Raw genomic sequence first — 13866 nt, 5'->3', positions numbered from 1 at the left:
ACCAATGTTGGTATATTCCTTTCAACATTTGTGAAAGCTTTGTATCTGTGTTAGACTAGTGGCAATTATATATGGTTAACAGTTGTGTCTCTGATATTCTTATCTTAGGTATTTAGTAACCTGTGTGGCGTTAACTCAGATATGAAAGACAGATGTGTTTGTTGCATGCATGAGAAACTGGGCAAAGTATAGGCAAGTAAGTTGAAAAGGCAGTCAGGGACACTATTGTGGAGATTATTTTCTAAAGTCACCATGTTCGGTGATAGATGACTAAATGCAGTCATCCTGTGCAGGTTTATATAGGAGCAACTCCTAAAGAGGTCAATGAGACTTATTTTAAACTATATCAATATACATCGTTTAAGAATTTACAAAGTGATTTCCATGTCTGATTTTTTTTGGATTTTTACGCAGGAAACTTTGCTTATTCTTAATATTCCCTGCCTTAGTATCCTTCTTCATATTACATCACATGCTATCTGATATATTCCTATGTAAGAAGTAGCATTCCTCCTCTTTGGTTTCAATGTACAATCTATTCTTCCTCAATAAGTTTAATAGCTACAAATTAGATATGTGTAGATATTTGTCATATACTCCAAAAATGCTTTCCAAAACATCTGGAACTATTCTAAATGGTTATTGCACCATGTATCTACAAGCTTACAAAAAGAGGGTATTTGCGAAAAAATCATAATACTGTAGAGCCACATACATAAGAAAATGGTTCTGCTTGAATGTCTTGTCCAGTAGATGAAGAATAATGGAGGCTTATGGTTAGTTGCATGAAAGCTTATTTATGTAAAAAGATGTCAGTAATGCAGGTCATTATTGTAGATAATGGATAGAAACAGAAAAAAGATTTGTGCAGTATTCATTTCTGTGAAAAATTCTGGCAGTTTCAAAACTGGAATGTCAGGGAAAGGAGCAAATTAAACTTTTCCTCCCCTAACATTTTATTTTCATTTTTGAAAAGACCATTTTTGTTTGTTTATTTGCTTGCAATGAGGTGCATGCATGCATGTAAGCACATTCCCAATTAAACAAGAAAAAAAGTACCCTTTGCTTCTTAAAGGACTAGAATGGATTGCTTTGATCATGAGTTATTTTTAATGATAATGGTTTTAGATTATGTTTATTGAAGCAAAATAAAAATAGCTGCAATACTGTACAGATGAAACTCTATGACTGTTCCCTCCCATCAGCAAAGCCTGTGAGAATTATACATAATAGAGTATTTTCAGAATCTTTATCAAGCTATAATTCCCAGGATTGTGGGAGAAAGCCATTCTATTGATATGATCAGGTTCTTAGTATAATGCAGGGGTGTCAAACTCAAAATGACACGTCGTCACATGACGTACCATAACTTTTTCGTCCTTCACTAAAATGGGAATGAGGATGGTCAGCGTGTGACGCATCTGGCCCGCGGGCTGCAAATTTGACACCCCTGATATAATGGATTCCCCTGAGAGATTATGTAGACTATGGTATAGTGAGCAGTTTACAGAATCTTGAGTGAAGTTATAGACCCTGTCTCAGAAGTACAGTTCCTGATGTAACCTGGAAAAATCTACAACAAATGGAAATGGTGTAATGATAAGTGACAGTTAAGACAGTTTGATGTATACAACAGAACCCTGATCTGGGTCTGTCAGCATACAATTTTGACCATACAACCATTTCTCTCAGATTTCATACCTGCATATTATGTTGCACAGATGGTACTCCTTTAATCCTTTCCTTCCATTATTTCTTACATAACTCCTAGACCCTGTACTGCACTGGGTCTTTCTCAAAATGCCAGAATATCTCAGTAACTTTATTAAACTGAAATCACAACTTCCAATTGTTTTACCATTTTTGCTGAAATTATAACTGTTTCTCCCCTGCTTATTATTTCTACCTCTTTAGAAAACTGAATTACTATTGCGCATTTTTTTTTTTTTTTATTATAAACATCTTATAAAAATTTCTGCCATAGTTCTTATTGCTGGAAATTTTTTGCATTGTTGGAAAAAAGTCACATAACTCCACTGAAACTCCATTATTATGCTGGTATTAAGCACTGGAATAAATGTAGAGAATTTAGATTTCTTGCCAGGCTTAACTGTCCGTTATAGAACTTTTAACTGTCGCTTTCTTTGTCCAGTTCTTGGTTCAGTATGTCTTTGATTTACATAGTCAATTTGAAACAATTTCCAGTTAAGCAAACCAAATAAACCATTTGATTGTGCCAAGTGTTAGTTTTGAATTCACCTTTGTCTTCATTTTGGGTGTTAGCAATTGGAAGAGTAGAAGCATTTTTATATTATAGTTAGTGTGGATCTTATGTAAGCTACAGAATAAATAAGGTAAGTAACTCTTCCCTGATAGGATTTTTTAAATTGCAATATGTGTGCTTGAGACAAATGCAATTTAGAGCAAGTATGAATTTGAAAATTCAGAATGGCACCTTTGGTGTTACGTTTGCTAGTATAAATAATGCTTTTTGAATGTGTTTTTGTATATGTCTATAACAGCCTTACTCTGTAAGCTCTAAATTTATTGTAATTTTAAGTGTCTGTCTAATCTGGTTCTGTTCTGATATATTCAGCAGTTATATTCATCATCCCCATTTAGCATGCCACTGATAATGTGGCTGAATATAATAGGAGTTGTAGTTCAAAGCATTAGGGGACAATGGATTGGGGAAGGCTGTTTTCTTTATACCAATTAAACTAAGCCATCTTGCTATTCTTAAAACACTAATATGATGCGGAGTTCTGCATCTGTTACATTGTCATCTGTAAGGACTTGATTATTTGCCTTCGGTTTTATGCAAGTTGCTGTAGTTATTTTTAAGTTTCATTCAATAATTAATTTAATCAATCTTAGGTCACCCTAATGTATTTAATAGTACATTGAGAAAAAAGTCTTGTTAGATGACTGGTCTATCTAGGTCATGATTTCTGAGGCAGAGGTGTGCCAAGATTTCAGGCAGAAGTCTTTCCAGCCTTCTCTAGGGCATCCTGAGATTCTACATTTTCTAGGTAGAGCTTGTGCTCTGATACTGAGCTATTAAGACCTGTTGACAAATGTGTATGTTCTAATAGAAATATCTGGGTGTTATTTTATGAATAGGCCCACATATAGCAATCCAGTAAATGATCCTTATGAAAACAGAATCTTTCCCATCCCCATCCACATTGTTACACCTATAGAAATCTTGGTGAAATAGTTGTGTTTATTTGATCCAGATGGGGTTAGAATTCAAGTCTAATATAGTTAATTTTCTAATTCATCTAGCCAATTTATCTAAATTCTTGTTAGACTCTTATGAGAAACAGATTGTGCTCATTGTCCCTCAAATCAATAGTCTATTAAGAAAGAGAGAGGGAGAGAGGGAGGGGAAGGTTGAAATTCAGTTCTCTTTCCATTCATGTAAAGGACTATGATCCAAAGGAGATTCCCTTGGTCCATTGCTTTTCAAGAGCTTTCTGGAGTAGCTTTCAGAGTATCTGGGGAGTATTCGCAAAAATCCTCTCACCACTACTTTGCCGAAAAACATTTCATGACCAGACTTCCATTCACACAAATTCTGAATTGAGCAATACATATATAGCAGGATGGTGCATTTCCATGTGCAGAGATAATTAGAAGAGCATTTATTATGTGAGTCTTGACATGTAGTTTGAAGTGTTACAAATAAGATACATATTGACCAACTCATTGATAGGCTTGAGGAAACAAAGAGAAAAACAATTCAGAAGATACTAGATTACAGTACAATGTCTGATTAGGTAAACATAGTACAAGACTCCTGTTTGACAAATTAAGTGGAAGATACTCCTAAAATTGAAATGGATGGTATGAAGCCAAGCTTCCATTTCTGCAAGTCAAAAAATGTTTTAAAACTATAGAGCATTACAAAATAATTTCAATGGATAACTCGATAAATATTCTAATCACAAGCAGAAAAATCAGATGTGTAATTGGATATATTAGGATCATTTATTTATTTACAATTTGATTTCTGCCTCATCTTTGTTTTCTGGCAAGTACTCAAGTCTCAAATATATTTACAGTCATTTAGAAGTAATCCCATCGAGTTTGGGGAATTGAGCTCTAAGGCTACAATCCTAAGCAACCTTACCACTGGGACTTACTTGCAACTGTCAGTGTAATTATAGATTTGTATTAACAAACACTTCTTTTAGTATTTTTTTTCTCTTAGGCAATTTGCAATTTTCATAAAGATGTCACCACTTTTTCAAGAAAAAGGTCATTCTTCATATTTTCCTTTTCATCAAGTCCAGCCAGCATGATGGCTATTCCATTTTGCTGGTGATATACCAGAACCCACATGTCTGTCAAATAGAGCAGTTTATCAGAATTTTGGAAGATCCAGATTTTAAGAAATTCCTGATTCTGTATTCACTGGAGTTCCATCAATTTATGGGTTTGGTTTCTAAAAGGAAATCGAAAGTCTTATCACCCCTCAGTACAGGTACATGTTGTCTTTGGGTATATATGGACGGACAATCATGTTTCAGTTGTTTATTGTGATATAAACAGAAAGAAAAGAGATCAAGACAGCTGTGGACTCTATGTAGTTTGGTACTCTTCAATTTTCTCTCTGCTGAAAGGACAAATTCTAGTCCATTTACTATTATTTCATTAATTTGCTAATTGAATCACTCCAAGCTTACAGTTCTAATACTTACAGATATAGACATATGCTTCGATGCATATATATATATGGGTATTGAATTTTAATTTTGTTTTCCATTTTGTATTTATAATTATTTTCTGTGAAATATATTAATTACAAGGGGATGCAATGGTGTCTACTGAAAGGAGAGGATGTCCTTCCCCGCATCAGAGCAATGGAAGGTCGTAGGGGCCGGCCACCAAATCCTGATAGACAACGTAGCAAGGAGGAATCAAAAATGAGACGTCGCAAAGGTCGACCGCCAAATGTTGGTACCACTGAATTCCTTGACAATACAGATGCCAAACTCTTACGAAAGTTACAAGCCCAAGGTAAGTATTTTATTACTGATTTTATTATTATTTTATACCTGTCTAAAATTTCTGTATATATATAAAAAAAGAGGCTATGGTGCCTTCCTTGAATTCTCACCAGGAGGCAGCATCTGGCTGATACTGTGTGAACTTGGAAGCTAAGCAAACGAAGTTTGGTTAATGCTCAGATGAGAGATTATTGGGATATCAGGACTATATAGGCTAGCCTGAGAAGTTGTGTAACACCCCAGGAGGCAGTGCAAAGACTTGCACTATATCCTGTTTTCAAAGGGAAAATGTTGCCCAAATAAGTCATCAGCAGTTGAGCTTGACTCAAACAGGACTTTATTTTTACACACACACACACACGCAAGAACATAGAGCCACTTCCTTGCTTTGGAAAATGGGATTAGGCAGTTCAATTCAGATTCTTTAATACATACCTTAACTTAATGCAAGATATTAGTGTAGCTTAATATTTCAAAATAATGATTCCCACAAACAACACTTTGGATTTGAAAAAGTCATCTTTGATGCCTGGGAGTGCATTCATAGCATCTGTCAGCAAATCCTTAAAGTAGCTGTGGTTTATCTCAGGACCATACTCTGCAGCTCCCAAGCAATCCCAAAATTGTGCCTTCAGCTCAAGGCGCTACAACAGGTGCTGCACGGCTCTAATATTTGCTTACAAGTTGGTAGTTTGCTTGATTACAGTTCTGTTTTTATCTTTTCTCCAATATGTTTGGCAGTGTTAATCCCTTTTATGCAACTATTTTTTTTCCTGCTGTTACTAAATTTATAAATACACATTTGTTCCATTTCTAATTAAACCTCCTTTGCCACTTTTCACAGGATGAAAATTACTGCAAGTATATAACAAATGATACTCACGATTTTCTCTTTTAACTTTTGAATATTTTTTCTGTATTTTTAACATGTCATCTGTAAAAGGATCTTTTGTTTTGATTATATTCTACTACAGGTTTGCACATCTCAGAGGAGAAGGAGCCAGGTTAATTACATTGAAATGAATACCTTAAAGATAATCATGGGCTGAGAAAGAATAGCTGGTCTAATGATCGCTGTTTGTCAGCTAGTGACGAGGCAGTGCTGGAGCTGGCAGTGTCAGTGAGGCCTGGAGGCATTCAGCAGCTTATTTTTCAGGGTGGAGGAAGCTGTGAAAAGCTAGGTGATGGCAGCAGATTCTTCCTGGCAGCAACAATATTTGGTGGCTGTGGATTTGTTAAGGTTTTGAAAAAAACAGTGGGCCACAGAAGGGTCCTTGGCAGCCGCACGTTGTGCCATCATGTTCTAGTAGTTGCTGTGGCAAATTGGATTTGCCCACCTGCACATGTGGAGAAACATAACACCAGTTTGGATAGATAAAGGATTTCTACAGTCTGTTAAAGATTTGCAGTACATGACGTATCTTCCTGCATATTTGTAAAATATGCAAATTCTTATGAAAACTTGCTTTCCTTGGCACAAAGCGTCACTTTTGACCATTTTAATGGAAAAAGTTTTAGTATTATTACACTGAACTATTAAAAATTGCCTCCTTAAGGATGAGGAGAAGCCTTAAGCAGAATTTTGACAGCCTGAAAAACAACCACAAGTTCTTCCTAAGGCTGCATTTGCGTTTGTATTTTCTCCTGGCTTTTTAACCCCAATGGACAGTTGGGGTCCGTAGGTCTGCAAAAGGATAAAGGGAAATTTTACTTTCAAATCTTGGATCTCGAGCTCTTGGCCTAAGAGCTCTTTTCAAGGGAAAAGAATGGTTCTCATCCATATTTCTGCTGCTTGTGTGTTTGTAGATACTGTATGCCTCACAATGAAATCAATGCTGCAGAGCTTGGTTAAATCTTGTAACACTTAGGGGAGAAGAATACTGATCCAGCCTCTGGCACATTCTTCAGAGCACGTGCCAATGGTCTGGATGTTCTCACTTCAGTAGCCTTTGATTCCATAAATTGGCACCTATGTTACAGTTTCAGAGGATATATCTATGGGTAAAAATCCTCTGCTTCTAATTGTGGTTTATTTTGTTTTTGTAAGATAGCTTGTTTTGGCCACTGAATTTTGCTGTGGGAAAATAATAGATTCAAACTGTTACATAGCAAGAAAGAATTCTGCTCAGTGTAGTTTCAAATTACATTGGGAATAATCGTTGCACATCATTCTGCACTTCTCAATCCTTAACTCAAATTATTGTGTTCATTTCTGGGAATCACCTTTTAAGATTCAGAGATAACATGAGTATGATCAAGGGACTAGAAACTAAGCCCTATGAAGAGAGATGGAAGGAACAGGGTATGTTTAGCCTTGAAAAGGATACAATAGCAGTTTTCAATTACCTGGGATGATGTCACAGAGTCAAAAGTCAGAATTTGCTCTCTTTGATTCCAGAGAGCAGGTTCAGAATAATGGAAGGCAGTGACAGGAAGGAAAATTTCACTACAGGACAACCAAGCCGAATTGTAACCTTTTGACCTGCAAGTCAAAAAAAAAAAAAATGGCTCCAGTGATCTTCCAGAATCTGAATGTCAATCCATATTATTTTAATATTGTTTTAAATTACCCAAGGGGGAAAAAAAGAAAAGAAGTGATGGTTTGAGATACATCTGCAGTTTCATACTTTCCCTCGGGTACTAACAAAATAACAAATATTTGTATGAAATCATATTAAGGATTTCCTCAGTGCTGAGTTGCCTCTTTTCCATTTGTTTCTATCTCTCCATTTGTCCAACTGTCCTTGTGTCAATAGGCAATCTTTATTATACTGCAAGCATTTCCCCTTTGTGTTCCAGAAATTGCTAGACAAGCAGCACAAATCAAGCTTTTGAGAAAAATTCAGAAGCAAGAGCAGGTCCGAGCTGCTAAGGAAGCAAAAAAACAGCAAGGTCAGTATTACACATCTTTTTAAGAACCGTACAGCTTTTGAAACCATAGATACTATGTTTCCATTATCCTCACTGTTATTTACTACCAACACGTTTTTGTCTTATTCTTAGCTATAATGGCTGCAGAAGAAAAAAGGAAGCAAAAAGAGCAGATAAAAATAATGAAACAGCAGGTAATTTATGTCTTTCAGGCTGCAACTAGTGCAACTAGTGCAAAATGTACTATTTTAGTGGTGTGTGTGTAAGTGTGTGTGTGTTTATGTGTGTGTGCACGTTTGTGTATCTGTAGTGGGGCTACCACTTGAAAACTCATTTTGCTTTGCTCGAGCTCAGCTGGATAATTTGATGATCCATAACACATTATGGAAAACAATGCATTTCAAGCATGAAGATGTGCCATCATCTGCAAATTCTATAGATAAAGTTGCTTTTAAAGGGAAAAAGCAAACAAAAAAAAAAAAAAAGGAAAGGTTAAAAAAAAAAGAGGGAACGTACAAACATGAATATCTGTCCACTAATACACTATCAACCTTGGGCATAAGGGAACATTTTGTTCTATTTCTCCTGCCCTGCCCTTCTGGGATCAATTGGGGAGAATTCAGAAGCCTCATGTTTATGGCCACTTGCAGTGTCCCTCGGTCAGGTGACCATGATTTACAATGTTTTTGCCGAAAACTGGTGTTTGCTACTGATTTTCAGCAAAAACACTGGCATTTGCTTAATGACCACAGATTAACCTAACAACCATGGTGATTTACTTACCACCCACTGCAAAAAAAAAAGGTCAAAAAAATCAGGTTGATCACATGAAGATCCACTTTATAACTGTCATAACATAATCGGCAGACTCCATTATGATCGTAAGATGAGGATTGTTTGTACATCTTAGATCAGGCTTGTCCAACCCCTGGCCCATGAGCCACATGAGGCCCTGAATAGCTAGTAATGCAACTCCACAAGATCATAAATGTTTAACAATATTATACATTAACTATAGTATATACACTGCTCAAATAAATAAAGGGAACACAAGCAGAAGATATACGAGATCTGAATGAATGAAATAGCCTTATTAAATACTTTGTTCTTTACATACAGTAGTTTATACATTGCTCAAATAACTAAAGGGAACACAAAACTACTGTATGTAACGAACAAAGTATTTAATAAGGCTATTTCATTCATTCAGATCTCGGATGTCTTCTGCTTGTGTTCCCTTTATTTTTTTGAGCAGTGTATTTTATATATATATATCTTCACTCAATGCAGCCCAAGGCAAGCCAAAACGTTGCACACCTATGTCTTAGGGTTTTTTTTTGGTGTTGTATACCAATGATATTTTATTTCATTCTCTCTTCAATTATAAGATAATATGAATTTCAGTCCTTTTAACCACATATACTGTTCATCCTATTCTTAAATTTATTGCATAGAATTTATTTTCTTTGTCCATTATATTCTCCATTAATTCTCAGTTATTACCATCAGCTCTTGAAGCTGTGGAATGCCAGAGAACTCAGCAGCAACCTTTGGGATGTCTAGATCTTCATACAGAGACACAAATTGAAATGAAGAAATTTACAATACATTCTTGCTCAGAAGCGATTCCCTCTGTATTTGTGGTAGCTTGCTTCTATTAAGAATTCAGTCCCAGCGTATTATAGAGAGGTGGTAGGAACAGCAATGATTTTAATAAAATTGGTCAATAATGTGGCTAATATTGCTATGTGTTCTGCTAAGTATATAGGGAAAACAAAATTCTTAGAAGTGCTTTGTTTATCGGTATTGGAACACATGTTATTTCAGCAACCATTTGTTTTAGGCCAAAGTTGAGACTTTCGAGGTGCAGGTGAATCATAGAAAAACATTATTTTTAAGCATCTGGGCCATTTTCTTACTAACTTTGATCGTAGCTCGCAGAAGGTCCTCCTTCAATGGTACCACAATGCCTGGAAGTCCCCAACCACCTAGAAAAGGGCTGCAGTCTTAACATTGCATTATTTGGCAGATGTCATCGCATGATCTGGTATTGCATATGAAATCATTGTGGCTGGCCTCTTCCAGGGGAATACGATGGAATAATAGCAAGCAGTGAGTGTACAGGGGAGGCTTGACCTGAACTGGATGGGTCTGTGTGGAAATTCACTCTCAGCTATGGCAGCAGGGGGGATGGCCCGTTATTACTGCTGCTTCAAATGAATGAAAGCCTTTCTTGTTGCAGGAAAAAATTAAGAGAATTCAGCAAATCCGAATGGAAAAAGAACTCCGAGCTCAGCAAATATTAGAGGTATGACCAACTTTTAATGGCAAAGAAAAAGAAGGGCTCTTGCAAGAATTTTACAATTTTGTATTAGGATTGTATGCTGTTGCAGATATTTCAGTCCATAGATTAAAGTGTGGCTCCCAAGCTGTGAATTTTTTATGGATATAAAATCACTTCACAGAACAGTTAATATGTACAGGAATTTCTAGAAGAAAATTATTAGACAGTTGCCAACTTCCCGTTCACATTCAGAGGAATTATCTTCTTATACTTAAAAGAGTAACACATTTAATAAGTTATAACACACTTTAATATACTGGGCTTGACTTTGTCAGGGGCATCAGGTTCACCAGAAACATCCGATGAAGTGGATTGTACTCTTATGAAATCTTATGCCACAATAAATACATTTATGTTCAGGATACAGTAGGTAAACTCACTCATGTCCCTGTGTACACAAACACACACATACACACACAAGGACCCTCCATGGTTTTTAAAAATAATTTTTAAGTATAATCTTTATTAAAACTAATTAGCTAATATAAACTAATAGATAATAAAGAGCCTTGGTGGGGCAGCGGACTAAAGTGCTGTTAAGTAGCACTTAGCTGCCAGCTGCCTGCAATTACTGCAAGTTCAAATCTCACCAGGCTCAAGGTTGACTCAGCCTTCCATCCTTCCAAGATAGGTAAAATGAGGACCTGGATTGGGGGGCAATAAGCTGACTTTGTATATAAAAAAACACCGCTTAGGGGGGGCCGAAAGCCCTACTAAGGTATATACAAAAAGTATGAAGGCTATTGCTTAACGCATTGTAAGCCGCCCTGAGTCTCCAGAGAAGGGCGGCATATAAATCGAACAAAGAAAGAAAGAAAGAAAGAAAGAAAGAAAGAAAGAAAGAAAGAAAGAAAGAAAGAAAGAAAGAAAGAAAGGAAGGGGAAAACAAAAAGTGGAAGAAAAGGAAAAAGGAAAAAAAAATAGTGAAAGAAAGTATAAAGACGTGCCTTCCGGAATTCTTCATAGCAGTTATAAGTACAAATATATTTTGACCTTTCTCTCTAAATTTATATCATAATATTCATCTTTCTATACACTATCCTGTCTAAATATCAAAACCATAAATCACAAGTTATTTTTTTCCATTTTTACGCCAAAAAAAAAAAAGTCCACAAGAAGCTTCCAGTCAGCAATAAATGTAGATAATGTCGCGTGTCTTAGCAAAGAAGTCAATTTATCCAGTTCAGCAAAATCTTGTCAGCCAACCATTCCTCCATAGTGGGTAGTGTCAAATCTTTTCATCTCTGTGCATACAGTAATCTTGCTGATGGGAACATATATTGAAATAATCTTCCATGGCTTTTTTCTAACTATTTTAACCATCAATCCTAAGAGGAAACATTCTGGCTTCAATTAAATATTAATCTTTAAAATTCTCTGTATCAAAATATGTATTTGGATCCATAACTATTTAGCTTTTTTTTACCAAGCATGATAAAATGCCTGTTCATGTTGTTCACATTTCCAACATACATTTGAAGTGCCTTTATATATTCTAGATATTTTTTTCTGGCATCATGTACCAACAGTACATCATTTCTCTGTCTCAAAATTCTCTTTGAGAACATAGCACAATATAAATTTCAAACCTTGTAAACACATATTTGACCTATCTGCATAACCAAAATTCTTAGACTACTTTATTGTACGTTCTTTAACCTCTTCTTCCTGTGTTTCAAATTTCAACAAAAATTTATACATTTTAGCAATTTTCTTAATAAATACAATTACATGTTCATCATCTGTACACAATAGTATTTCAAATTCTGACTTACAAATTGTGACTCTATACGAGAAGTCTTTTTATCCATTTTAAAACTTTCAGGTAACTAAATGGAAGAATCATTAATAACTACATATCCTTTTGCTATTAATTGTTCTCTTGATTTGATCTTAAATGCCTTGATAATTTTCCAATAAGTGCCAGTATGTCAAACATTTATCTTTGTCTGCCATTTTTCTTCTCTAATATGCTTCTTGAGCTGAGATCCATAAAGGTGCTTTTAGGTACAACCTGAGTTATAGCTATTGCATATTCTCAATATGGTATGACTAATAAAATAATTTTTAACATCCACATTAACTTTACTGTACCATAAATACCCATACCATCCAAACTGAGGTTGTGGCCTTCTAACCGTAAAAGACTCTTCTTTCTCAGCAACATCCATTCTTTCATCCAGATAACAAGCAGCAAAATACAATTTAGACATGGTTGCTCTGATACATGTTATTACCGGTAATTTAATATTCTCTGAATGGATCCAAATTATTTTCACTCACTGATACAATTGCTGGAGGAAAGGAGGAGATAGTTTGGCCATTTCTCCTCATCCTTTTATCCTTGTGTGTCCACTGGGACACACTTATCTAGAACAGTGTGAAAGTAAGCACTACTTATATAGTCCTGTAGATATCGAAAAGCTAAATGATGAAGGCAGAGAAGGGAAAAACAATTTGACTGAGTCACTAGAACAAACAAAGGTGTATTAAGAAGACTGATACTTGAATAGCATGATTTTAATCTTAAAGAATGTGCATGCTTATACTTCTAAGAGATGTATGAATCTATTTTTGTGTGTGCAAAAAGCTGGTTTGTATACGTTCTATATATACTGTAACTAAACTGGAGAAAATTGAGATTCAAGATTCCAGTTTCAGGTTTCCATTTCTGATCGTTCTGGCAACATTTCTTTTTAATCTCAGTTGTCATACTTGCTGTTTAACCATCAATCGGGGAAAATGTGGTTCTAATAATATGCCAAAGAGATGTTATTTTTTAAAATACTGACTTAATTAGATCCTCAAAATTGTACCCACAGATGAGGTTTATCCAGGGAATAAAAAACATCATTCATCATTAGTTGTTCATTTGTTTGTAAACATGCCACTTCAAGCAAAAAGTTTAGAAGTTCAGTAGTGCAGCCATGTTGTAAGATGACATGTTGTTATATATGGTGTTTTTCCTAGACTGTACATATGTAAGTCTTTCCTCTAGAAAAAAAAAATCAATTGAATGACTCCTAACACAAAAAAGTACTGAGGAAGAAATCTGTTATGATGTGTACATGGTGTGTAGTATTGTTTCGCACCTTGTGAAGCATGAAGCCTTATTGCTGGTCTGAGATTATTTTCAAGCTGTAGCGTTCTCTTGCATGACCTTGGGACCTGTTTTGCATGCACAGGCTAAAAAGAAAAAGAAGGAAGAAGCAGCAAATGCCAAATTATTGGAGGCCGAGAAACGAATAAAGGTTAGTTTAGAGAAGCATCAGAGCTTTTATTTTCCAACCATTTAAAAAATGCATTGTATGACCATACACATCAAACCTGATAATGTATCCAAATATTTTTTTAAAAAATCACCACAATTTTATTCTGAATGCTTTGCTCTGTATAGGCATATACATGTGTCTTTCTGTGTTTTGTGTGTGTGCATCTATAGTTTGTAAAAACACAATAGGCTTTTAAAGATATATTTCAGACATTCAGCTTCCATATATGTATATGTAAGTAATAATAATGAAAACAATTAAAAGTTCATACATGATCTTAAAAAAAACCCACGAGCCATTAAATAAATATGTAGCTTAACATTTAAATTGAGGCCAGGATACCAAAAACTATGAGTTACCTTTT

The 13866-nt window shown here is 35.3% G+C and overlaps 1 protein-coding gene across 50 annotated transcripts in view; it reads left to right on the top strand.

Moving 5' to 3' along the window:
* BAZ2B (bromodomain adjacent to zinc finger domain 2B) overlaps window positions 1–13866 on the top strand; it is a 249203-nt gene that overhangs the window by 195902 nt on the left and 39435 nt on the right. For 44 of the 50 annotated variants that reach the window (XM_034425933.3, XM_034425938.3, XM_087881937.1 and 41 more), the window contains 5 exons: window positions 4815–5025; window positions 7815–7907; window positions 8019–8080; window positions 10129–10194; window positions 13416–13481. In XM_034425933.3, coding sequence (XP_034281824.2) covers window positions 4815–5025; window positions 7815–7907; window positions 8019–8080; window positions 10129–10194; window positions 13416–13481 — 498 coding nt within the window. The remainder of the gene's footprint in view (window positions 1–4814; window positions 5026–7814; window positions 7908–8018; window positions 8081–10128; window positions 10195–13415; window positions 13482–13866) is intronic. The other 6 variants (XM_087881942.1, XM_087881938.1, XM_087881947.1 and 3 more) reach the window with 1 other exon arrangement.

Source organism: Pantherophis guttatus, chromosome 1 (assembly GCF_059756535.1).
Source record: "Pantherophis guttatus breed Tessera chromosome 1, ASM5975653v1, whole genome shotgun sequence".
NCBI lineage: Eukaryota > Metazoa > Chordata > Lepidosauria > Squamata > Colubridae > Pantherophis > Pantherophis guttatus.
The sequence above is the reverse complement of the archived record's forward strand: the minus strand, read 5'-3'. Positions and strand labels throughout refer to the sequence as shown.